Source organism: Molossus molossus, unplaced genomic scaffold, assembly GCF_014108415.1.
Source record: "Molossus molossus isolate mMolMol1 unplaced genomic scaffold, mMolMol1.p scaffold_m16_p_11, whole genome shotgun sequence".
Lineage (NCBI taxonomy): Eukaryota > Metazoa > Chordata > Mammalia > Chiroptera > Molossidae > Molossus > Molossus molossus.
Genome location: NW_023425346.1, coordinates 97,851,317 through 97,878,170, shown reverse-complemented (window position 1 = coordinate 97,878,170; position 26,854 = coordinate 97,851,317). Strand labels below are relative to the sequence as shown.

The 26,854-nt window shown below is 42.7% G+C and overlaps 1 protein-coding gene across 1 annotated transcript in view; it reads right to left on the bottom strand.

Annotated features, from left to right (window-relative positions):
* COL4A3 (collagen type IV alpha 3 chain) overlaps positions 1–24,906 on the bottom strand; it is a 127,343-nt gene extending 102,437 nt beyond the window's left edge. Inside the window, exon 1 of the mRNA XM_036253361.1 lies at positions 24,820–24,906. Within this exon, the coding sequence (XP_036109254.1) occupies positions 24,820–24,906 (87 nt within the window). The remainder of the gene's footprint in view (positions 1–24,819) is intronic.
* Positions 24,907–26,854: the final 1,948 nt, after the last annotated feature.

Below are 26,854 nucleotides of genomic sequence, written 5' to 3'. Positions count from 1 at the left end.
TGGTTGGCTGGGACAGAAATGACAGAAGCAGAAACTTCTACTGAGTTTCTGTAATTCCTGCCGGTGAAGGGACAATGAAGTAACTTGGTCACTAAACCCACATTTTGCTAAAGTAACTTCCATTATCCATGAGACTTTCCTCAAGATTTAGATTCCTGTCTCTCTTATAGCTAAATATGTATAATTATGAAAAACTTGATTTCTTGAGATATTGGGAGAATCTCTGTTCCCCACCAAAAAAGCCTCATCCAGGTGTATATGTTCCAAACAGCAGGCATGCTCATTCGGGTAGTTTACAGCTCTTCCCGGCTGCCATACTTTGACCTTGCCCGGGCCGCACCATTCAAAGTTCGTCTTTGCAAAAGCATTGCCAGATTTCCAGTCTCATCCCTGGAAAATCTGATTTAGAGCAGAGTAATCTCCGTCATTCTCTTTTCCTCTTTCCCATCTCCTTTTAATTTTCTCAGTTTACTGAAGAATCCATTCAGCAACTCAGTAAGTCAATATCTAAAAGTCAATTCATGAAGATGGACAATTATTCTCTTATCTCCAGCAAGGAGCCCTGACCTTTAAAATATGTCACCTTGATTATAAAGATAGAAGAAATGTATTGCTATGCACCTGGAATTTCACCATGTGAACTGAAAATATCTGGAAAATGTCTGATAAGTGAGGAGACCATCAATCGATGAGAGGTGGTTGTTCCAAGTAGTTTCAAATTCATTGTTCCAGATAGAATTTTCTGTGTCATTGACAAGCATCTACATTTATGATATTGTCAAGAACTAAATTTTTTTTTATGTTTCAACTCGATATTGCTTGTATTGATATATTACTTAATTTCCCTTCTAAGTGTGTTTAAGATACAGTAAATAAATATACAGTTGGTTCTTAAACACTTATTTCTTGATGGGTTCAAAATTTCTGTAAGTTAATATAGTTTTGTTTTTTAAAACATGTTTTTATTGAGTTTTGAGAAAGAGAGATTAAAACATTGATATGAGAGAGAAACATCGACTGGCTGCCTCCTGCACTCTCCCCACTGAGGATCAAGCCAGCAACCCAGACATGTGTCCTGACTGGAAATTGAATCTGTGACCTGTTGGTGCATGGGTTGATGCTCAACCACTGAGCCACACCAGCCAGGCTAACTATATTTTTCTTTAACCATCAAACAATAAATTCTAATTATTACAGGTTAATGTTACATAGATTCATACATATATTTCACATATATGTCCAACACTAAACTAAATATTTCACATAAATATGTGGCACAGTGAATGTATAAGGTAAGTATTAACATGATTCTTACAAGTTGAGTTATGAAGGAGAAATAAAATGAGAATCTTTCATATTCTTTACTTGTGTCCTGATCAAGAACATTTCTTTCTAGAGAACACCTCTCAAAAATGGATAGTCTACATTCTTCCCCATGGCATGCCAGTCCTAGTAAAATCTATAAACAGGGGCATCTGCTTGCTCCCTTAATAAAACTCAACTCAAGATTCTCCTAGGTTGACAACAGAGAAAGAATCTCCTTGTGAGAAGTGGCTGGATTTTGTAGCTTTGCTTTGGGTCAATCAAATTTAAATTCCCCTTGGGATGTCTCTCACTATTAGTTGCTACCTGTGCTAGCCTCACAGGATAGCAGATACATTTATGCCACCATTAACCCTGGCCTTGGACAAACGGGTTGGTACTGCATTCTCCCCTTAATTCCTAGAAGGGCAGCTGAAACAACAATGTCATCATAATTACAGTCAATGGACAATCATCATCAACCAAACTCACTATCAAAAGAGCTAACAATCCGGCCAGTATGGTTCAGTGGTTGAGCAAAAGAGCTAACACTGTTTGACTTCTTATTATGTAATGTGCACTATGATGGAGGCACTGTAGAAACCTGGGTATATAGTAAAAATCACATCAAATAACACCTTTCTCCCCTCCCTGAAAAATCTTTACCAAGTCTTTACTAGAAGGAGTAATGGACCTGTAGCCCACCACTCTGGCTTACAGCATACAGTCCACTCCTATTTTGCCAGAGCTCTCCCTGCCCAATGCTGGGCAGACCCCCTGAGAGAGAAGCTGACTCTGACATCTGGGGACCCTTCCAGGGGCCCACAGGTCTGCAGCTCCAGGCGCAGAGGGTGAGGCCCAGGGAGAGGAGGCCATTCCCTCTGTCCCATCGTCTGAGGCAGTGTTTCTACAAGGCAGCTCCAAGGAACACTTGCACCAGAATCATGCACAGGTGCAGATTCCTAGGCCACATTATGAGGATTCTGCCAGGAAATCTGCATTTAAAAATAAGCTCCACGAAAGACTGTCTTTCAGACTAAAGTCTGAGAAGTACTGGCCGAAGGGTTTCCTTCTGAATTACAGTTACCCTCCCTGTCTACCGGCAGAGAATAGTCACCCTCTTCTGTGGGGACCACAATTCACCATGGGGTAGGGCCTCACCTCCTGGTCTCAGCAGGGTCAAATATTGTTAAAAGATCAAAACGGTCACATGGTGGTGGGAGTGGGGGAAACCGGTAAACTATATAACAAATAAAATGCATATCCCTTTGCTCTTTGGAGATGATTATACTACCTTCAACCTACATTTTGCATTGTTTTCCCAGTAGTAATGACTGCTTTGCCTTATATTCAAGAGCAAGAAAACTTGTAAAATTGTCCTTTTGCTAACCAGTCCCTACGGAGGATTTATCTGATCTCTGTGTACCTACCGGTAGTACCCGGGGTGAGTGCCGAGAGCCCTGTGACAGATCATCGGAATCCACCCATCCTTCATTTAATCAGCAATAAACTAAACCTTGCACTTGGCCAGAAGGTTTTTATTTATTTTTATAATTTGGTTGACTGAATTTACTCTTAAAAAAAAAAAAAAAATCAACCTAATGTCAAAAGTCCAGTGAGGCAGCTATGCAAAGTAAGGGTCAAGAATGTGTACAAAAGTTTAGAGAGAATTTTTCCAAAATGTGCATAATGAGGAAAGACATTAGACTTTTTGTATACTTAAGATGCTCTTCTTGGTTTGTTTGATTCTGGGTATGAATTTTAATATGCTCAAATTAAGTTATTTAGAGTAGTTAAAACAATTATTGCTGGTGGAGAAGAAAAGGCAGACCTTACAAAGCCAAAGGGCATACTGAATGAAAATAAACTTAGCAATGAAGACCAAAATAGAACAATACAGAAAAACATTTGACCAGGTCCTTCTCGGTACAAAAGCCAAGCACCATGACTTCTCAAGGGGCACGGATGAGCAAGGCAGAGGGTACAAACCAAGATGGCAGGCAACGCTACCTCAATAAATGTCTAAGTCAAGTGACTATTCCAAGTTCCATCTTTTGGGTAGAGATAATATTTCAATAGTCATCATTTCTTTTCTAGATTTATTGAATCAATCTTGATTTTACCTGGTGTAGCACTCATGCTACTTCCACATAAAGCATGAAGTGCCTCATAATTTGGTGAAAAGCAAGTTACCCAGTCTACCATGGGTAACTGCCTGGTCTGTTTTCTAGCAAAAGTGTACTGTGCACTTTTTGGCCTGAACTGTTGCTCCGGAGGGCAACGCTCTCCTCCCAGGTTAATATCAGAGGATCCTTGGCTGGGGTAGAAGGTTGCTGACCCACCAGTTCTGCTAGCCAGACTGTTGTCTGGATTCCTGAATGCTTGCCAGTGTTCTTTGGTGGCAAGCGACAGAAATTACTTAAGCTAACTGAATGATAAAAGAGGAATTTGTTGGAATGACATAGGGTAGCACACAAAAGTTGAAGAAAAGTTGAATAAATAGGCCTCAGAAGAGTTCAGCCTCAGGGCTCTCCTGAGGATCAAGGAACAAAAACTAATGGAGAGTGTTCCAGGCAGGCTGTCAGGATGAATAAGATCCTTGCCCCTTCAGTTGAAGATTCAAATTCCTGGAGAGGACATTTGACTGGCTCATTGCATATTATGTGCCCAACCCTTTGGCTAAGGGACACAGTGAGGGGAGGATAGTTTCTCAAGTAAAATCAACATGGTAACACCAGAGGAGGGAAGGAGAGTGGTCAGGAAAAAAGCAGATGTCCACTGCCCTGTTTTCTGGTGTCACCTGATTTCCAGCTGCCTGCCTAATGACCTTGAACATATTGTCTTCTTTTACTTTTTGAGTCTTTCTGGCCAAGTTTGATAACCACCAAGTCTGAGTCAGTCTTCTACTTGATGTGACCTCAAGTCTGCAGTCAAATACTTTTCCAATGAGCCCTCTGATTTGTATTCTTATTGTCACCTTTGCTCTGGTGTCTGCTTGTAACATTCAGATGTTCCTGGGCCACCAGTTTCTCAGAAATTCTCCAGATTCATCTTGTCCTTAAGCTTGTTACTGTTATCCTAGGCTCGTTTGTCCAAAATGCTTATTTTTTCCAGAACAATTCAAGATGTTTATCTATATGCTTCCAAATTTTTGCAAAATGGCAAAGCAAACAACAAATCTCCTCTGCTTCCTTTAGCAATGCATAACCCTTAAGTATCTATTTACTTAGAAATCACTTTCCATATTTTCCAAAGTCAAATCTTTCAAAAATCCAATGTCAGTGAATACAATGTCATTACGAACAATTCTAATTTAATTCATGTGTCTTCCTATTGATAAATTGAAATTAAAAATGAAAACAAAAAGTTTGTGAAATCATTAGAAGCTTATTCTTAGAAATGAGTAGCTCAATTACTCTCTCAGTATACAACAAAGATTGAAAAGTAAACGAAAGACTTCTGACCATTAAGTTTTAGTGGGTAAAAACAGAATGCTGATTTGTTGAGGAAGGCCAATACCACTGTTCACCAATATGAACACTTAGCAATAGAGCAAAGTTTTAAGCATTTATAGATGTTCTCATATTTAATCATCATCATATATATAAACCTGTAGTTCACATTATTGTCCCCATTTTACAGAGAAGGAAAGCAAAGCTCAACCACTTAGCTAGTGCCATGTCTAGTTCTTGGTGGAGCGAGTTACATAATGATTGACTTTCTAGCATCTCAAACAAGTTTGGATCTGTAACAAATTTTTACATGAGGAAAGAGTCCTCATGTTAAAACTGATGAGAAATGATGGATTCAGAGTTCAGAAGATAATATGAATGGAATCAGCAGTCCTTTAGCTCTATTTTAATACATAGCTTATGCACATTTGTACTTCTCCACATGATCCCAGAGACAGACTGTTGGCGATCACCTTTGGGAATCTTGGTTCACTGCAGGAGTTCTAAAGAACACCCTCATCTTCAGTTGGCTTATAGAGTTAGAAACTACCACTCCAATTTTAAAAACAAAAAAGCACTGTCCTTCTTCATAGTGAATAAACAGACACATGTAGCCAAGAACAGCTTATAGTGACAACAACGGAGAACCAACTCTAGATCAATTCAGTGATTTATCCAATGACACAGCACAGCAGTTTCACATGTAAAAACAAGTCTGGCTTCAGTTAAGTTTTTCTGACTGCTACTTTCGGAAGGTGAACTTTATTAAAATAGATTCCCAGGTAAATAATTTACAGTGTGTTAGTGGGTGGATGTTCAGTGTAATTGGTATTAGTCTTCTGGTTTAAATTCAGAAAATGTTAAACACATTGCATTCATATTAACTTGCTTCAGTGAATAATACTTGAATCCTACATGTGATAGCTCAAGAGGGATCTGATTAATATTTTGTTTCAATAGATGCAGGTCAAAATTCCCAATATTTTCCTCTTTTACAAAATCATGAGTCTTGAAGTCTTTTCTTTATTTCAATTCTGTTTTTCTTTTCTGCACTCCATTTGCTTCTGAGATTATGAAGTAGTCATTATATATTCTACTGAGATTATAATGCATTATAATAATCTACTCAATTTGATATTAAATTAAATCAATTTAATTTTAATTTAGATGCATGGTTTAAGCCTGTTCAGTCTTCAGTCTCTGTCTCCAATAAAGCTTCCAGCCCCTAGACCAGCAGTTCTCAACCCTTTCACAGGGGTCGCCTAAGACTCAAGAGTGGCAAAATTACAGTTATGAAGTAGCAACAAAAATAATTTTATGGTTGAGGGTTGCCACAACATGAGGAACTGTATTAAATAGTCGCAGCATCAGGAAGGTTGAGAACCACTGCCCTAGACAAGGGGAACCTAGACAAGGAGGTACAGGGCCAAATGATGCCTGCTGGATTATGTCCTGACAACAAGCACTCTTGGAATCAGCTGGCAAAGTGGTACCTCGGCCCATGGAAGGGAGGGAATGATTCTTTATATTTGGTTTAACCTCTGAAAAGGATCAAGACACCAGCACAGAAAGACAAGTGACTCCAAATACACTGGTGAATTTGCAAGGTTTGGCTGACTTAGTTGTCTGGTGAAGACCTCATCAGTTAAGCATGGTAGATTTGGGAGACAGAAGGCTTAAGGTTGCCATGTGGGTGTGTTTTCAGGGTCCCAGCTTAGTTCTTCCATCCATCTGCTCTTTCACCTGGTTTCACACGTATATCTTGCTCTCAGCAAGAAGCAGACATCCTTAAGTTGACGACTGATAGATCACGCTCTCCTGCACGGAGCTACAACCTCTAGGTTAGAATTGCAAGGACTCTGGTGGGAAGGTTTTGCTGCTAATGTACTTATAGAATGAATGTATTTCATTCAAATCTTTATTCCTCTAAGAAGAATTAAAATAAAAACTTACAAAAATAAAGAACCCTAGAAAGAGTTCAAGAGATTCTAGGCCCAAATGCCACCTTCTGGGAGGTCATAAAGTGGAGGAGAGAAGCATGAGGAGATAAGGTAGAAGGAGAGGTGTTGGGAGAGAATAATGCTGCTCTTTGGCAGGTTGGTTGGAAATGGGCTATTCTTTCCAAAGGCTTGGAATGATCTAAAACCATTGAGATGTCTATGGTGATGGCTGAGGGGGTCTTTGTACAAACCTCATTCCAGATTTGTAGCTGAGGGTGAGGGTTGGAGGGGCACTGAGAGATGGGGGGCTGATTAAGGTGAGAGTCTTTGTAACTACCTAATGCTAAGCTGACTCCAGTGTTACAACAAGAAAACAACTGGTAAACCTCACACTTATTTGTAGCCAATAACTGTACATCTCACCATCACCTCTGCGTTCTATGAAAACTCATGTTCTATGTAAGACACTCTTTTGGTTCATTTTTGGGCAGAGCTGAGATCACTAGAAGTCAATGGAGGAATGGTGTATTGTTATAGAAATAATGTTGGGAAAATTAGCTATTTTGTTTACATTTTAAAAATTTAGATCCCTGGTTCACATTATACTTATACCAAATTATATTCTGAATTAATTTTTTTTAAAAAGAAGATAGTGTGTGTATATATATATAAACTCCAGTTATAGTTACAGGATAGAATTTGGCATGGTTTGTTTATTTTTTGCCAATCAATATTAAAACTGTTAGTACAACTGTCTACCCCTTGTATCCCTTGACAACTAAAACCTGTGGTATAAAAAATAATTATAGGAGACTTCCGGTCAAGATGGCGGGTAGGTAAACGCGGTATCACGTCCTCCCACAACCACATCAAAGTTACAACTAAACTATAGAACAACCATCATTCAAAACCGCCTGAAATCAAGCTGAATGGAAGTCTTACAACTACGGAACTAAGAAAAAAAAAGCAGCTACATCCAGACCGGTAGGACAGGCGGTGGCGCAAGGGGCAGCGGCGGCGCAGGGGGGGTGGCGGCGCAGCGGCGGTGAGACGGGCTGGTCCCACACCCACGTGTGGCGGATAAAAATCAGGAGGCTCCCGCGGCTGGGAAGGTCCTTCCTGAGGACTGAGGGGTCCCTGTCCCACACCAGGTGCCCCGCTCAGGGTTCCAGTGCCAGGAAGAGAATCCCCATCACTTCTGGCTGGAAAACCAGCAGGAACTGAGGCTCAGGGAGGCTGAGGGGCTGGAGCCCCAGGCAGCTCCTTAAAGGGCCCGCACACGGACTTAGCGGACTGTCTCCCTCTAAGCTTGGAGGGGAGGCAGCTCGAGGGGCACCAGAGACATACAGGGAAGAACTGAGCTGTTTGGCACTGGAGCGAGGGCTGGAGAAGGGGCTTCCTCGGGGACAAACGTGCTCTCAGAGGCCTTTGTTCCTTTGGTGAGCCCTTCCCTGGGGCGGCAGACAGTCTCCATATCTGGGACCCCAGCAACCTGGCTCACACTGGTAGCCCCGCCCTGCTGACTCCCTGAGGCCCCGCCCCGCCCCACCCAACTTTCAGGCCCACCCAAGCTGTTGCCACTTGCTTAACCATAGGATTGGCCGGTCTTGGATCCTGCTTCAGGTTTTTCCTAAATTCTTTCAAATGAGCAGCACTGGGTCTCAGCGAGCCCCATACCTCTCATTAAGTAATACACAGAAACAAACACAGGGAGGCAGCCAAAATGAGGATACAAAGAAACAGGTCCCAAATGAAAGAACAGAACAAAACCCCAATAAAAGAACTAAGCGAAAGGGAGGTAAGCAACCTAACAGATACTGAGTTCAAAATACTGCTTATAAGGATGCTCAATGAACTTAGTGAGAACCTCAGTGAACTTAGGGAGGGCCTCAAGAGCATAAAAAAGGACCAGTTAGAAATCATGGATACACAGTTAGAATTGAAGGAGGCATTAACTGAAATAAAGAATAATTTACACAGCTTCAATAATAGAGTATGTAAATCCAAGGAGCAAACCATCGATTTGGAATATAAGGAAGCAAGAAATCCCCAATCAGAACAGCAAAAAGAAAAAAGAATCCAAAAAAATGAGGATAGTGTAAGGAGCCTCTGGGACAACTTCAAGCGTGCCAACATTCGCATCTTGGGGGTACCTGAAGAAGAGAGAGAACAAGAAATCGAAAACCTGTTTGAAACAATAATGGCAGAAAACTTTCCTAACTTGGTGAAGGAAACAGACATACAAGTCCAGGAAGCACAGAGAGTCCCAAACAAGATGAACCCCAAGAGGCACACACCAAGACACATCATCATCAAAATGCAAAAGGTTCAAGACAAAGAGAGAATCTTAAAAGCAGCAAGAGAAAGGCAGCTAGTTACCTACAAGGGAGTACCCATTAGACTGTCAGCTGATTTCTCAAAAGAAACTTTTCAGGCCAGAAGGGAGTGGCAAGAAATATTCAGAGTGATGAAAACCAAGAACCTACAACCAAAATTACTCTATCCTGCAAAGCTGTCATTTATAATTGATGGACATATAAAAACTTTCCCAGACAAGAAAAAGTTAAAGGAGTTCATCACTACCAAACCGTTATTATATGAAATGATGAAGGGTCTTTTTGAAGAAAAAGATAAAATGTATGAACAAACAAAATGGCAATGAATACATATCTATCAACAATGGAATCTACAAACAAAATGAACAGGAAGAACAGAAACATTCTCATAGATACAGAGAACATTTTGTTGGTTGCCAGTTGGGAAGGGGGTTGGGGGAATGGGTGAAAAAGGTGAAGGGATTAAGAAGCACAAATTCACTGCTAGACTGACAAACCTCAAAGGGAAAGGGGTTGGGGGGGTGGGAAGAAATAAACCAAAGAACTTATATGCATAACCAATGGACACAGACAATAGTGTGGGAAAAGGTGGGAGGGGGGCGGGAGTGGGGAGGAGGGGGTCAATGGGGGAAAAATGTGGAACATCTGTAATACATTTTACATCCAACAATAAAGATTTGGAAAACAAAATAATAATAATAATTATACCAGTTGATCTAATTAACAATTCTACTACTATAGAAGTCTTACAAAAAGATATGTGGGGAATAATTCATCATAGCTTTGTTTTATAATATCAAAAATTTAGGTTAAATAAACCTAAACATGGTACGTAAGCATGATGAAATAGTATGAATGCATTTTTTTTGGGGGGGGGGTACGTGCCCCTAGCAAGAACTGAACCCGGGACTCTCTGGTACTCAGGCCGACACTCTAACCGCTGAGCCAAACCGGCCAGGGCTGCATGCATTTTATTATTATTATTTTTTAATGTTTTTTTCTTTATTGATTCTTGGAGAGAGAGAAAGGGAGAAAGAGAGACAGAGACATTGATGAGAGAGAACATCGATTGGCCGCCACCTGCATGCCCCCCACTGGAGATTGGGCCCACAACCTGGGGTTGTGCCCTAACCCGGAATCGAACCAGCAACCTCTTGGTGCATAGGGCAACGCTCAACCACTGAGCCACACTGGCTGGGTGTATGCATGCATTTTAGTATAATGTAAAAAATTCAGGATGCAAAATTCCATATGATCTCATTTTTCTACAACTGTAACAAAATATTAACATTGCCTATTCTTGGTTCTTATATTAGTAGTACTTTTTCAGTACTTATCTATAGATCTCAAATGTTCACAAATGGGCACATACTACTTTTATTGTTAGGATAAAAAGATCAAGATAGAAAAAATATTTTTGCTCCATCTGATAATTCCAAAGGCTTCATCTTGAAACTTCCCAAGGATCCAGCCTCTGTTTAAAAGGTATTCCAAAAGTTTCCTTAGCCCAGTGCATTATACTTAAGGTACTCAGTGAATGGCCACCAAATGAATTTACTTTTTTGTCCCTGTTGCAGCCGATTACATATTAATAGAATTAGAGGGAGGATATATGTTTAAGCTGGTTACATGGCATCTTTTTAAAATACATGCCAAAAAGTCTATACTTTAAAGATCAAAAAAGACTTTATTATCATTAAATGTTACCCAGGATTATCTCTATAATTGACAGGTATTTTTGTTGAGGTGTTTGGAAAGTAACCATAAAAGTGATGAAATCATTGAGTGAGTTGTAGCATCATTACTCACATGGGTGCAAGGTAAATAAAACGGTTCATGTTTTTAATGGGGACAGTGCTAAGGGAGGATGGCATTTCTGCTGATGTTTCCAAATAATGTTATTAGAAAATACCAGCAGCAAAGAATGCACTGAATAATATTTTTGAAAATAAAAAAACTCCTTAATACATTCCAGGAAGTTGATACTAGGTCACAAAATAACAAGAGAATTAAATGAGCATAAGAAACATATTTGGACTATTGCTTTTCTGATATTGAAACTCATTCTTGTCTCAGGACGGCTTGGCATTTGTAGAATGCTCTCCTGTGTGCAAAATGTGTTCCATTGCATTATCTCTGGAGATAGGAGGGGTCGGTTTTATCCACCACATCTAATGATAGAGGAAATGGAGAGTCTTGGAATGCAAGTGATCTGCCCCAAACTATTACAACAGTGTCTTTCTTCCTGCACAGGATGAGGCTGCCATGGGCTGCCTCTCTTGGATGGCAGGGTGCCTCAGATGTTTTTGCCTGCAGGGCTGCCCTCCTGGGGTCTGGGGATGCTGCCTGTTCAGGTCACACGAGGTCTGAACGTTCCGCCTCTGCCAGGCCTGAGCACGTCACAGTGAGTACAAAGCTCTGACCAGATCCATGGGCACAGCCCCAGGCAGTGCAGTGTCTGAATCATCACCTCTTGATCCTCTCCAGCGGCATCTACAGCAATCAACACTGGGATCTGCGCATAGTCTGGCTTCCGGTTAGTAGGAAACTTAGGAGATTTCAGATATGGTACCGTTCTTAGTTATCACTTTTTGGAAGGGCCTGTAGAATCTGCAAAATAAGGAGAATTCAGCCCTGATATTAAATGCTGACATGGGCTCCAGCTGGGGCAGAGGATGGAAGAAGTAAAAGTACCATCAGCAATTTGCGCTCCTGCCAACATTTTTAAGCACCTTACTTAAAGGTAAACTGTGTTTTTAGGCCACTGAAATCTTATTGCTTTCTGACTTCATCACCCTTAGCCATTTGCTTAATCTAAAACCTGTATGCTCACTGTTTTGTGTTTTTACTGATGTTCATTCTTCCTTCTCAACTCCACTTAAGGTTTGCTTTTCCGCATTTGCCCTGTTATAGCATGTGCACTTCCATGGATACTGTCTGTGTGCTGATCTCAGCCCCTCGCTTGGTGGCGTACTCTGTGCTGGCAGGAGGGACCATGTGGGTTTTATTTGCTTTTGTCCCAGCATCTAGCTGAACGAATAAATAAAGCCTTCACTATTTCATCAGAAAAATAATGATTTCTTTTTAGTCTTATGCCAAAGGATTCTAGAATCTATTACTTCTTGGTTGAATTTTAGTTTTGGTGTTTAATACAATGTTGGTCCAATTCCAGAAACATTCATCGAGAACCAGTAGTACCTGTGGGAAGCCAAGAGCTGGCCCCAAGGGATTATGACTCATGACGCTCATCCTCAAGGAGACCCTCGGAGAGGCGACATGGAAATAGACTGAACTCTTTCCAGATGGCAGAAACAACCTATACTTCAATAAATAAAAGTATTTCATTGATGTTTTGATTGTAAAAAGATAATAGTGTCAGGAATCATTCTTTCTCAATAACCCAAGCATTTTTCAAATTAATCTTATCTCAAATATTGCTAAGTTAGTTAGACAATGAATAAAGTGGCATCTGACACTCCTGTTAGATTATCTGGGAAGTTTTGGGTAGGAAAGAGCCCTAATAACCAGAACTCCCAGTTCCAAACCCACTTCTTGGGCTAACTTAATAAATGTTCTCGGATCAGACCTTGTCTGCAAATCAGGAATGCTATTTCCTTGTCATCATACTCAGAAATGCACAAAATCAGACAGCTGATAAATCATCTACATATAAAATTATTTAAAATATGATTTTAGTAAATATTTATCTTTAAGGAGTTCTACTGTAGCATTATTTCTTTTTTTTTATTTTATTTTTTTATCCTCACCCGAGGACATTTTTGCATTTTTGTTCAGACAGAGCGGGAGGGAGAGAGAGGAAGAGAGAAACATCGATGTGAAGGGACACATCGAGTGGTTGTCACCCACACGACCAACCAGGGCCGGGGACAAACTGCAACCGAGGTACGTGCCCTTAGCGGGAACCGAACCCGGGTCTCTGTGTACCGCAGGCTGACACTCCAACCGCTGAGCCAAACCGGCCAGGGCAGTATTATTTCTAAATAAGTGAAAATAACCAAAATATTCAATAGGAAGGCATTCAACAAGTGTTGGTACTGACCTATAATGAAGTACTCTATAGACATCTAGAAATGGTATCTAAGATAGTTAATGACTTGAAATTTTTGTCAGTCTATTATTAGGTGAAAAAAAGTAGAATTAAAAAGTCTGGAAGGATAAGCAAAACAAGCCAAGCAGAGACAGACAAGTATCATATGATCTCACTTATTTGTGGAATATAATGAACATAACAGTCAGAGGAATGGGGTAGTCCCAGAGACGTGGAAGTGGGGTACAGACTGACAATCCCCAGAAGAGGGGGTAGTGGGGGAGGGATAAACCACAGAACTTATATGCATGTATGCATGGACAATGGACATGGACAACAAAGCTGGGACAGGGCGGGGAGGGAGGGGAAGGGGGAAATCAGTGGGGGGAAAAGGAGAAACATCTGTAACAAAAATAAATTAATTAATTAAAAAAAAAAAGTCTGGAAGGAAATACACCGAAATGTTATCAGTAAACATCTATGAGTACTATGATTATAAACAGAGCTTTTATTTTTATATTTCTTTTTGTACTTTCATTTTCTAACTTTTGTACAATGAATAAAAATGTTTAAAAAGCCAGCATGTGAATACTTCAGCTGTCCCGATATCATACATAAATAAACAGCACAAAATGATCCTATCGTCTGTTTAAACTAAAGAATGAAAATTAGCCTTGCTGCCTTGGGTCTTGCCAGACATACTGTGTCATTTGATTCAAAGGGAAAATACTGAAGCTTTCTCAACTTTCCTCTTGTAGGACTTTTTCCTTGAGAAGTTTATGTAACAACAAAATATCCTGGTGGGAAAAAAAAATTCAGTGACCTGACTGTTTTGTCTACATAATGATAAATCTCCCAAGGTTTCTAAATACACTTGAACTCATTTTTATTTTTTTTTAAAGAAAGACTTTTATTTTATTTTTTTATCCTCACTCAAGGACATTTTTTTCCATTTTTTGTTCAGATAGAGTGGTAGGGAGAGAGAGAGAGAAACATCGACGTGAAAGGGACACATCGAGTGGCTGCCACCTGCACCACCCAACCAGGGCCGGGGACAAACCGCAACCGAGGTACGTGCCCTTAGCAGGAATTGAACCCAGGTCTCTCTGGACTTCAGGCCAACGCTCTAACTGCTGAGCCAAACCGGCCAGGACTTGAACTCATTTTTAAACACTGGGATCATTGCTCTAAGAAACCAATTTGGAGAGACCATCTAATGAACAAACATTGATCTTAAAGATTAAAGATGGAAAATTCCTAACTTGCCCCAAAACGACTGTCAAAAAAAATGGAAGATATTATGTGGTTAAGTTTTAAATAGTTCTGAGCATGACACTTCTTAAAAATTATTAATTCGTTGCAATAATCAATCTTAAAAGGCTGAGAACATCAAATACTCTTTAAATATATGTGTACATGTTCATAGGACACATATCTTAGCACTATGTGTGTACATATGAATTGGACCGTGGACTAGATGTTTAACCTTCCTTTGTGTGTACGTGAATGACTATCGAGTTAAGTGCACTGAATAATGAACAGGGACAGACTGAGCAAATGCTATGTTGATGTAGACTGGTTCCCTCCCTTCCTCTTTTTTTGACTTGCAAGGCACAGCTGAAGAGAAACCAACAAGACTTGTATTCTGTTCTGTCACTTGTTGTTGTTGTTCTTTTAATGTAGGTTGGGTTTCCAAGGACGGAACACATTTTTAAAACTGGAATCACGCCCTGGCCAGTTTGGCTCAGCGGTTAGAGCGTCGGCCTGCGGTCTGGAGAGACCCGGGTTCGGTTCCCGCTAAGGGCACATACCTCGGTTGCAGTTTGTCCCCGGCCCTGGTTGGTCGTGCGGGTGGCAGCCACTCGATGTGTCCCTTCACATCGATGTTTCTCTCTCTCTCTCCCTTCCTCTCTCTCCTTCCACTCTATCTGTACAAAAAATGGAAAAATATCCTCGGGTGAGGATAAAAAAAAAATAAATAAATAAAAATAAAAATAAAACTGGAATCACGTCACAGTCCTGAAACACTCCAGTGCCGTCCCACTGAAGGACCCTTCAGAGTACTCATCAAGGTGGGCACAGCTCTCAGGCACCAGTGTTCCCCCAAAGGCCTGGTGGAGCTGGTTATGCAGATTCCCTTTGGGGAGATCCGAGGTGGGCCCACATGCCCTCTGCCTTCCTAGCCCCAAGGGTTGGGTGGGGTGGGGCTGGGGCTGCTGGTGTTTGAGTGAGGACCTCTTCCCTCCTTCCAGCAGGTCCTTAATTGGCTGCAGCCTTCTCTGGCCTACAGCCCTCTCTGGCCCCGCACCCACGGCCTGGCCTGGGCTTCACAGCCACATTCAGCAAATTCAGACCCATCTCGGTGAGTCTGAGGCGAGAATGGCAGAGACATGTCAACAGGAATGAAAGAAGAACGTTTTCATCACCGCACTTGAGACGTGGGCCCATTACTAAGCCACAGTGTGGCTTCATTACTCATCCGTTACTAATGTCTTGTGAATAGCATAAATACACATTGTCTCTTTAGGCTACATATTCATTTGCTAAGTGCAGACATAAAGAATATACGATGATCAGCCACATGCAGTCTTGAGGACTTGTTCACCTTGTCCAGTGAGCAATTTTCCATCCGCAATGAGCACAACCCCCTGAGCCGCCCCTCGGGGCACCGGGCCCCCTGCTTCCCTGTCCTCACTGCACCTCTGGCGAAATACACAGCATACACATTCCCTTCGTGGTGAGTAAATAAACTCACCTTTTTCTCTTTCTTCTTACAAAAAAACCTCTGTTCGTCTAAGTTTTATTCTTTGACAGCCCAGGAGCCATAAAATTGAAGTGTCTGGCCATTCTCCACCATGGAGGGCCTTCGCCTGTTAGAAGGGTGTTCCCAACCACCGCCAGCTGCGTAAAACCTGTCCTTCTCCATCATCACATCCCTTCTGCCCCAGCAGGCACCACGCTCCACACTTACACTCATGTTTGCTGGGCTGTTGTCTCTCATCCCTACGGCCCTAGACTCCCAGCCCCACCGTGGCCAAGCACGCAGACTGTCTGGTTCACCAGTGAATCTCCGACGCCTGGCCACATGCCTAAGTCTCTGTCCTGTTCTCTCCTTCCTGCTTTTAATAGTAATAATCAAGTAATTGCAGCGAGAATATAAAAACTGGGTACTTGTTTTGTACTGTGTTATTTTGCATTGTGTTGAGTACTTTATCCGCAATAGATACAGTACCATCATTTTCAGGTGACAAAAACAAGGATCTTTTGAGAAGTAATTGGTTCTAGGTACCACTGAACCTGTTACCTGGCTGAACTCTAGTGATACCTAGTTTATTGTTTAAGAAGAAAAGCGAGGTGCTTTTAATGTCTCTCTCCTTATCTCCATTCATTTTGCCAAGTGTTTGCTGTTCTGGTGATGTTTCTTCAATTCTTCATGTACATACTTCCCCATATTTTGAAAACGGAGCAATAGAACTGGATATATACAAATGGTAATTTGCCTAGCTTTAAGCATTGTAGCCAAGGCCATCCATCTTAATTTTTTGGAGAAAATAGTTGGGCAGATATTTAGGCACAACCCACGTTGATTTATTATCTTTAATTAAAGTTGTCATTTTGATACATGTTTATTTCTTATGGCACATATCAAACAGTATGTGTTGTATCCAGAGATACGACCTTGCAGACTGAATCCCTGTTTCTTATCTGGATGTCATTTACATGGATCAGCACTATGCATGAAGGTGGCCACATGCGGCCACAGACATTTGAAATACGGTGAAGCCGAAACTGAGATGTCCTAGAAGTGCAAAGTACACACAAGATCTTGAAAATGTAATGTGAAAAAAGCTTATAAATGATCTATTAATGACTTTAATAGCGATTACATGTTAAAATGATGGAACTATGGATGTATTTTGATAAAATAAGTTCAGGTTCATTTTACCCCTTTATTTTTATTTTTTAATGTGGCTACTGGAAAATTTAAAATCACATCTGTGGTTCATAGTTATGGCTGAGATGATATTTCTACTGGATGATATGGACGTAGACGTTTATTTATATAAATTTGGGAAAACATCTAAAGTGGAAGTTATAGAGCCGACATAGTTTAAGTCAGTCTCGGTGGGTCTGGAGCTGGGCTGTCACTGGCAGCCACACGAGGACACCCAGGAGGACACCCAGGAGGAACGGAAGGGCTGACATGGCCGCTTCAAGAAGGACCAGAACCACTTGGGCGGGGGTGGCACAGCGGTGGGCACAGCTGCCTTCCAGGAAGACCAGAGCCAGTGACACTATCTTGTGGGACTATCTAGAGTCTGGAGTGAGACTTTCTTACTGGATTTAAAGCGAAGATAACTCAGACATGCTAAGTAACTGCTCACGGGGGTGGGGCTACATGGAAAATGCGTATTCTGTTTAGTGGTTGATGTACTCCTGGCTTCCTTATTTTCTCAAACTAAAAACAGAGGTGAAATAAATGATCGACAGTGAAAGTCTGTTATGATTAAAATGTTCAGGCTGAGGTCAGATGTAAACTTTGTAGAACAAAAATGCTCTGAGCAACCGTGGGTTTCTACTGATCTTGGAAAATCTTTTTGTCCATGGTGGATGGACGCTTTTTGGCTGAAGGCCACGGCATGAGTATGGTCGAATCCACACGGATGAAGGACCACGGGGCATCTGCAAACCAGACAGCCCTGCTGTTGGAACAATACACCGGCAGGTTGGAGGGTTTTCATCAACTGCAGCATGTAACAAAGCCAACCTTACTCAGAGTTAACACCAGGCAGTATCGTCATGCTCTGGTGACATGGCAAAGTTATAAGGGAAATAAAAAGACAGATTTTATTGAAGTCACAGTCTTTCCAATGATCACGCCTGAAAACAAACCAGCTGTTGTAACCACAGAGGCACACTTAGGAGGGAGACCCTTAGTCTGGTCAGAGAGAAGGCTGGTGGCTGGGCTGTTGATGGCCATGACCCCCATGTCATCAATAGAAGTCCAGGGTGTTTGGGGGAAGTGGGCAGTGGGAGGAGGGTGGAGGCCGCGATCTTGAGAACATGAAAGGAAACATGTTTGATCTCCTTTCCCCCAAGCCATACTCATAAGTCCATCCTGATGGGGAAAAATGCCCAGGAAGACACAGAACTTTTGCTCTTCTTTCTCCCCGGGCAGGACAGCTCCAATCTGGGAGCAATAAGGCACAATGGGCCGATGACAGAAAAGGCTTATTTCCCCCAGATCTCTCATTCACACTGTCTCCCCATGGGTGAAAATTAATAGACAGAAGAAACAAGACAGACTCCCAGATCTTGAGATCCTAGGAAAAGTACCAGAAAGATAATATAAAATAAGTATGTGTAAAACTATTAAAGTCATAAAAAATTTGAAAGGAACACAGACCAAAAAACAAAAAAACTCCAGACAGATTTAGACTCCAAAAAGAACTTTTAGTAATAAGAATAGTCATTGAAATTGAAATGTAATGGAATTAAAAGAATCATTGTTAGCATTTATTGAATGACTGTAATGCCACGGTCAAATATGTGCTATGTGTATTAAATCATGTTATCCTCCAAACCCTGAGGTTTGTCTCTCACTTCCCATTTAAGAGGAGGAAACTGAGACAAAAAAATGAGACAGCTGATAATGAACAGGTCTAGCCTTTAGAGCCCATGTCGAATGGTTCCAGTGTTTTCTTTTATTATTGAAAATTACAGTAGATTGAAAAGTCTACTGAAAATTACAAACAGCAGAAGAGAGAATTATAGATTGAGAGACAGGTGTGAGGCCGTTTTGCAGAATGCTACACCGACACAAGAGCTCAATATGCTACAACGCGGTCTCAAGGACATCTGGTGATTGGTCTCGTGGGGAGTCTGCATAAACCTCACACTTCAGGACAAACCTTCTGTGGGAGAAGAGGAGAATTTTATCCAACGGCTCCCATCTCCCACTGGTCAAAGACTGGCCCCACAGGCGTTAGTACCCTACACTTCGCGTGCACAGTAGGAACTCACGGGATAGAGTCCAGGAGAACCATCGGCTGTGCCTGTGTACAGTCTGTGGCCACGTGGACAGCTGGGAAGTAAGTCCCCATAGCCCGGGAGCAACGTGAGGCCAAGAGGAGCTGAGCAGCACAGGAAAGGGATCTGATACAAGAAGTTAGGAGGACTGGGGGAAAGGAGAGAAGGTCAGCATGCCTCCGAAGATCACCAGGAGTGGAGTGGGAACAGCAGAAATATAAAGAAGACATGTCTGAGAATGTTCAAGAGCTGATGAAAAGTATAGCATCTCAGATTAAATGTCCACTGAATAGGATATATAGAAAACACATGTGCACAATTGTTATTTTAATAACATGATAAAAATTTTTTTTATCTAATTGATATACATAGAAATTTTTGAAGTCAGAATACTATCTCTACCACAAGTCAATAAAAAGGATAACTAGAAAATTTAAAAACAAACATCTAAATAACACATAGGACAAAGAAATCAATTAGAAGGATTTTAAACTTAATGATATTGAAATACTGCTTATTAAAATGTGTGTGAGGCAGCTAAAGCAGTATTTATTTATTTTTCCTTTATTGATTTTAGAGAGAGTGGAAAGGAGAGGGAGAAAGAGACAGAAACATCCATGAGGGAGAACATCAACTGGCCGCCTCCTACATGTCCCCCACTGGGGATCGGGCCCACAACCTGGGCATTTGCCCTGACCAGGAATTGAACTGGTGACCTCTTGGTGCATGAGTCAGTGCTCAACCACGGAGCCACACCAGCCGGGCTACAGCAGTATTTAGGAGGACATTTTTTAGCCTTAAATGCATTTCAACTATTCAAAGTTGCTTTTGTTAAAGTCAAAATACAAGATTCAACTATATTTTGCTAAATTTTTAATTGTTAGAGTATTAATTTTACAAAATACATCATTTAGAGTAGCAGTAAAAAATATTAAATAAACAGAAAACTCTAAACATTGTGAGAAATTAAAGCCCTAAATAAACAGACCCATAAATGAAAGCAAACAGACTCAAGTATGAATGGGTGCTCGGTACATATTTGCTGATATAATACCACAAAACAGTAAGGGAATGAATGACTCTTCAATAAATAATGTTGGGACTATTTGCTATCTGTATGAAAAAAGATAAAACCATATCCCATAAGTAAAAAGCAATTCCAGGATTAAAAGTTCTAAATGTAAAAGAGTTAAACTGCAAAAGATTTTTTTTTTTTTAAATGAGAGCATTTTTATAATCCTGGGGAAGGAAAATTTTTCTTCAACAAGATGCAAAACACAAAATATCATTAAAAAATGAGTAAGTTTGAGATTATAGTGAAAAAAAAGTTGTACATTAAGGTGCCAATAACTAAATAAAAACATAAATCAAAGACTGGAATAAAATATTTTCTGCACATTTAAATTGCAAAAGTTTGATATCCATTTTTAATAACTCCTGATTAATTGGCAACAAAAAGAACAAAGTAGATAAATAGGCAAAGAGCTGTCCATGCAATTGGCAAAATATAAACTCCCATTTAAAGTAGAAAAAGATTCACAACTCACTAGTCAAAACAAGACCCCATTTCACACCCGTTAACATCTGCGTCCTCCAGGTTTTGCTAAGGCTAAGTGGAAATAGGTATTCATGCCCATTGTTGGTGCAACCCTTTTGGAGCTCGATTTGACCATTTCTAATAAAATTAAAAATGTGCTTTCTCTATGAACCGTTTTTGAATCCCACCTAGGAATTAAAAATCTGGTTGTCACAATGCCACTTATACAAAGATGTACACTTCAACTTCGCAGAATGAAAACATGGAAACAAGCTTACTGTGTTTAGGGGAATAGAACAATAAACCATTCTTTATTTATATAATTGGATACTATGTAACAGCTATGCGTCCATACGTATATAAATAAATCACTTCTATGTGTGTCAACAGGGATGAAAGGTACCTGTCAAAAATATAGCATTGGATCGGATGCAAGCCCCAATAGGTGTATATAATGTGAAACCATTTCTTACATTTGAAAGACTACAAAACAATATTTATTATTTTTTATGGACACGAACACACACACAGTGTATAAATACAAAGCCATGCACTGAGAAAGATGGCAGTCGACCTTGAATAGTGTGGGGTGGGGGTAAAGGCCCTGTCCCTCCCATCCCTGCACCATCAAAAATCCTGGTGTAACTTTCGACTCTACAGTCGGCCATTTGCATTGGTGGATTCAACTAATTTCTGCTGGAAAATGATATTTTCAATGTGTGCTTGGTATAATTTCCAATGTAATTTTCAGATACTGTTTTTGCTCCATGGTTGATTGAATCCACTGATAGGGAATCCGAGGATGTGAAACCCTGGGATAGGGAGGGATGTCACATTTATTTAAAAAAATTAGTGGACTCACAGTTCAAACCTACGGAGTTCAAGACTCAGCGTATACAAACCTTGTAGGGTGGGAGACAGAGCAAAGAGTGTATGTGTGACCTGCTGTATTTATTTATTTATTTATTTATTTATTCATTCATTCATTCATTCAATCCTCACCCGAGGATATTTTTTTATTTATCATCAGATAGAGTGGAAGGGAGGGAGTGGGAGGGAGAGAGGGAGAGAGAGACACATCAATGTGAGAGAGACACATCAACTGGTTGCTTCCTGCACGACCCTGACCAGGGCAGGGAACAAACCACAACTGAAGCACGTGTGCCCTTGACTGGAATTGAACCCACAACTCATTGGTCCGGGGGCGGACGCTCTACTCGCTGAGCCAAACTGGCCAGGGCTGACCTGCTGTGTGTCTACATCGCTTTTCCTGAAGGGAGAAATGTGAGCGCAAACAAGTCGAAGCTTATTCGTACTTGCTAACTCTTGGGGACAGATACATGGGTCTGTCGCGTCACTTGTTGGTTTGAAATGTTTCCTATTTCAATGTATGTTTTTAAGTTTAAAAATAAAATCCATTGGAAAGCATGCTTCCTAAATGCAGCTATGATTTAGCTCCTCATATTTGCTTGCTATATTTCTGTCCTGTCTGCAAATTGAGGGCAGAAAGAGAAAGGACAAACATGTCATCTCAAACAGTGACCTCACCTGCTCCAGGTATCAGACAAGGAGCACTCTCTAGCGCCACTCCCAGACCTATAGTCGGTGGCAAGGCCACGTGCCTCCAGGTTTCAAGTCCAGTAGATGGGTCTGGGAACAGCTATAAAACTGGGGATGCACTGAAGAACAGGCCTGGGACTGGATGCCTGCAGAAAGGGGGTTCATTCTGAGCATTTCAGAACAAACTCTGGGGGTGAACGGGCCCACCCTGTCTGAGCTGGGAATGTGGGGTCTCCCCATTTTGAGAAATGCTGAATAAAATTGCAGCAACTTAGAGCAAAATATATCCTTAACTAGTGCAGCACAAGCCTGATAAATATCACGGTCCAAAGGCTAAGTTTAGCTCTCACTTACAAAGTTTGGCCCCTTGTCCTTTATTCCTTTACAAAAAAACAATGTGTTTTGTAAAGTTTTGACTTATTTGCTAACATCTAGAATCTGAGACATTTCTAATGGAGACTGAAATCCTAGCTTGGCTCCTGAAAAAGGAGGGATTCTGGCATTCCTGAGCCTGATTTTAGCATGCCGAGGATTGGTGAGTCCTAAAGACTGACCCCCACCCCATGGCCTCACTCATTATCTCACCTGCTGGTCCCATTAGGGGTTCCAACTCCCCCATTTTGCAGATGAGAAAACTGAGGCTCAGAGCGATCAAGTGCCTCGACTAATGTCAGAGTTACCCTATGGTGGGAGCCATGCTGGTACTGGGTTGACCAGGTATCAGTTAACTTGTGATCCCTTTTATCGATATGATGAAGGCACATTTCATGGTTTCTAGAGACATTGTGTAATTCAGCAGGTGCACTGGAAATGATAATGCTTATACGTGTTTAACAAAGACTGACTTCAAGCGATGATAAGAATAATACAAATGAATTAATCACAATATAAGCAAAAAGTCAACAAGATTTGGCCAAACTCAAAACAGAAAATTTTACATGTAAAAATTAATATGGGACTATGACTATATAATTGAACATTGGTATAATTAGAGGTTGCCTGATCACAGATCATCACTTTTTCTGGCTGATTTTATGCACATGTAATTCTTCCTCTCTTTCCCCACCTCTTTCTAATATCTCCTCATCTTTGAAGTCTAGAAAGATGTGCAAACCTTTCTCTGGATTTCTTCCCAGGTCTTCCCACAGCATATACCTACCTCCTTTAGGTGTTTTGCTTGTTGGGTTTATTTATTCCTGGATTAAAGCTGGTAAGCAATTTACACTGACTTGGATGAGTTTCATCCACAATCCGCAGAAGTATTTAGCTACCTGGGTGGCAAATTCCTAGTCTATGCAAAGTGCATCAGTTAGAAGCAGCTCCATGAAGAGATTACACGGATTGCAAAACCCTTTAGAATGTAAAACCCTAAATAGCCTAAGTGTAAATCAGTAGGAGACAAGCCCAGTGACTTTGGCAGAGTCATATTGTAGACAACTGTGCAAGGGGGCAAAAAGAAAAAGAGACGGATCTGTCTGAAATACCGGCACGGACAGATGTGTATGCTGCAAAAGGATATTTACATATAATACATATGTATAAAATCAATCGTATCACTTATGTTAAAAGCAAACAGAAACATGTCATGTCTGTAGGTCCACATGTGTGCATGTAAATGCATAGGAAGCGTCTGGAAGGAAACAGGAAGCAGTGAGCGTGTGTCCCTTGTTTAGACAGAGGAGAGGGACAGGTATGGAGATGGTCAAAGGCATCTTACTTTCATATGTCATGTCTTCACTTACATTTAATTTTCATGGAAAATACTGACTTACGTGTGGCCAAGGGCTCCCAAAATCTTTTCATGTAACACATATGCATGTGACTATTCATTTTCAATCCTAAACTCAGTCATGAAATTTGTAAAACATTTGTAAAATGTTGGAAATGAAACGTAACTGCGAATTCACCCCAACTCATCTCTTTTCCAAATGAAATTTTTAAATGTAAAAATCACAGAAGGAATCTGAAAAGTTAGATGTCATTGCACAAGTTAAAATCAAGTAACTCAATTCTAAGAGTCTTAACAGTTTTAAGGACACCCAATTTATCTTTAATTGCAAAGAACAAGAAATATGGGTTGGATTTCAATGAATGAGGGATCTTTCAAATTCCTAACAGAAGTAAAAGTGACAGACTGCTTAGCGCCTACTCACTGAGTTCTATGTTCACTCTTCAGTGACAGCATTGGCTTTTCCCAGCTACGAGACTGAACTCTGGAGGAAACCCAGACCTAGAGAGGTCAGAGTTCAGTGCGAAGTGACATCGAAGAAGTGGCAGGGCCAGGACTCTCGCGTCCACTGCCAGCCCTCTGAGCTCTCTGCCAGGGCATGCTGCCTGCTCTGGTCACCAACGTGTGAGACATCGCGTGTCTCTCTCTATCCGATGTTGTCACCTATTCGTCCCCGGCGATTATCTCCCTACCTACCCACCTGTTCCCTGGGCATCTCCGCCTGCTCCCGTCCCCACGCGGCCGGCCTGGGGACCTTCGAGGAGGCCGCCGCCACGGCGACCACCAGGCAGCGCCCCAACCTGCGGTGGGCGGGCGGCGTGTCTCCAGAACGCGAGGCTGGGGGGTGGCAGCCCCGGAATGGGGTGGCGCGGCTGTCGCACTCACCTTGCCCGCGGCGGGCATGGCCACCAGCAGCAGCAGCAGCAGCCGCGTCAGGAGGGCGGGCGGGCTCCGCGCCCTCCGGGGGCGCATGGTGCGCGCCCGCTCAGGGTCCCGGCGTGTCCCGGACCCGCAGCCTCTCCAGCCGCCGTGTCCCTTGCGTGGCTCGGGCAGGGGAGCCGGCTGTGAAGTTGGCCTCCCCAGCCGGCCCGGGGCGGGTTTTGTAGGGCTCAGCTGCTCTGTCCGTCCCTCCCCACTGAGGCTTTGACTGTGGCTCCACAGGAGGAAGAAGTGGCTCAGGTCCCGCCCTCGTCCCCCCTCCCCTCCAACTCGCCCGGCACTGTCCCTCGACCCTGGGCGTCGTGCCCAGGAGGCAAGAAAGGGCTGCGCGCCCGCGGGGCAAGTGGGCGAGGATCCAGGCTAAGGGGCTAAGGAGGTGATGCTCCAAGGTCTGGGGGCCGAGGCGCAGCAGGGGTGCGGGTCGGAGGTCGGGAATTTGGGGGGTGTGCGATGGGGAGGCGGCTGAGCGGAGTGGAGGGAGTGGCCAGCGGCCGTGCCCAGATTAAGTGGGAGGCGCGCGGGCGTCGGCACTCGGGAGGCCCTGCTGGCTCCGGCTCCCGGCGGTGCCATCTCGCCGCTTTCCCTTCTCAGCTCACCTCCGAGCCGAGGCGCGGCCGAGTCGCGCCCGATTTGGGCGAGGCCGAGCCCGGAGGGGTGCACCGCGCGGGAGAGGAGGCTGCTCCCGGCGCCGTGGGCGGCTCCCAGAGGTAAGGTGCCTGCGACCCCGTCTGGGCAATCGCGGCGTTAGGGCGCGGGGCACCTGCCGGTGGGGGGCGGTGAAGGAGGCCTGGCATCTCAGGTCGGGCGCGGGGTGGCGGGCGGGGTAGAGGGCTGGGGCCTGGGGTTACCAGAGGGAAGGTATCTGGCTCCCGGGCTTGTCTGCCTGGGTTTGAACTGGGCGCTGTGTGTTTTGATTAATTTGGAGGCTCAAGTTACCACCATCCTGGCAGTCTGGGCACTCCGAAATGCCAAGAGCAAAAGGCAGCTGAGGCGAAAGAGAATGCCCATCCTATTCTCTGCGGCGTTGAACTGGCTTTTCAGGCTAAATCTTATCGGCGGAAATGCAGGGGAAACCGAGAGCCAGCTCTGTCCTGGGTGTCTCCCCCGAGAGCGCCCTGGGGGGAGAAGGCTTTGGATGCAAACAAGCGGTTATCTGGCTTGTCAGGGCGCACTCTTCAAAGCAGGGCTGGTGCCCTTGCTTGTGCCACTGACCACATTGGCTCTAGTGATGCATTTCCACCCTTCTCAGAATAATGCTGTTCATACCTAAAATACAATGAAGTCAGAATCAGTTTTACTGGATCCAGTGATTAAAGTATTAAAGCCATAAGATAGCAACAGACGTGCATCACTAGTCTTACATTAAATACCTAGATCCAATAACAGATCTATTAGAACGACTTTAATCTCAATGGAGGGACAACCACACAACTAAAATGTGACATGAAAATACCAGTGGCTGCAGCCTCTTCGGAGCTGCCAATACTGCTGTGGTTTGTCGCCCTTGTCCGTAACCGAGGGGAGGCTGAGCTTCCAGGAAAGCTCCTGTCACTGGAGACGTGACGTCTGCTCCCATGCAAGCCCAGACCACCTGCAAGCATCTCCCAGCTGGGAACCCTGCGGGCGAGCAGTGTTGCTGACATGCGCAGTAGCTGGTCATCAAACACCAAGTATGAAAGGTGTGGTTTGGTCACCGACTGAGGTGCGCCACTTGCTTGCAACTAGAATGGGTCTGTTAGGGTGCTAGATCTATGTAGGTGGGCAAAACCCTTACCGCGGGTGGATGAAGACATGCCCCCCTCCCCTCTTTTCTGCCTGTACAGTGAATATTACTCTTCCCTCTGTTTGTTGTTGTTGTTTTTATGCTTATGATGGTCAACTCTGGCTGTGCACTAGTTTCCTAAGGAGCCTCTAAAAATCCTGATACCTTGTTCCTCCCAAACCTATCATACCAGACTCTTCATCGGTAGGACTCAGGTAT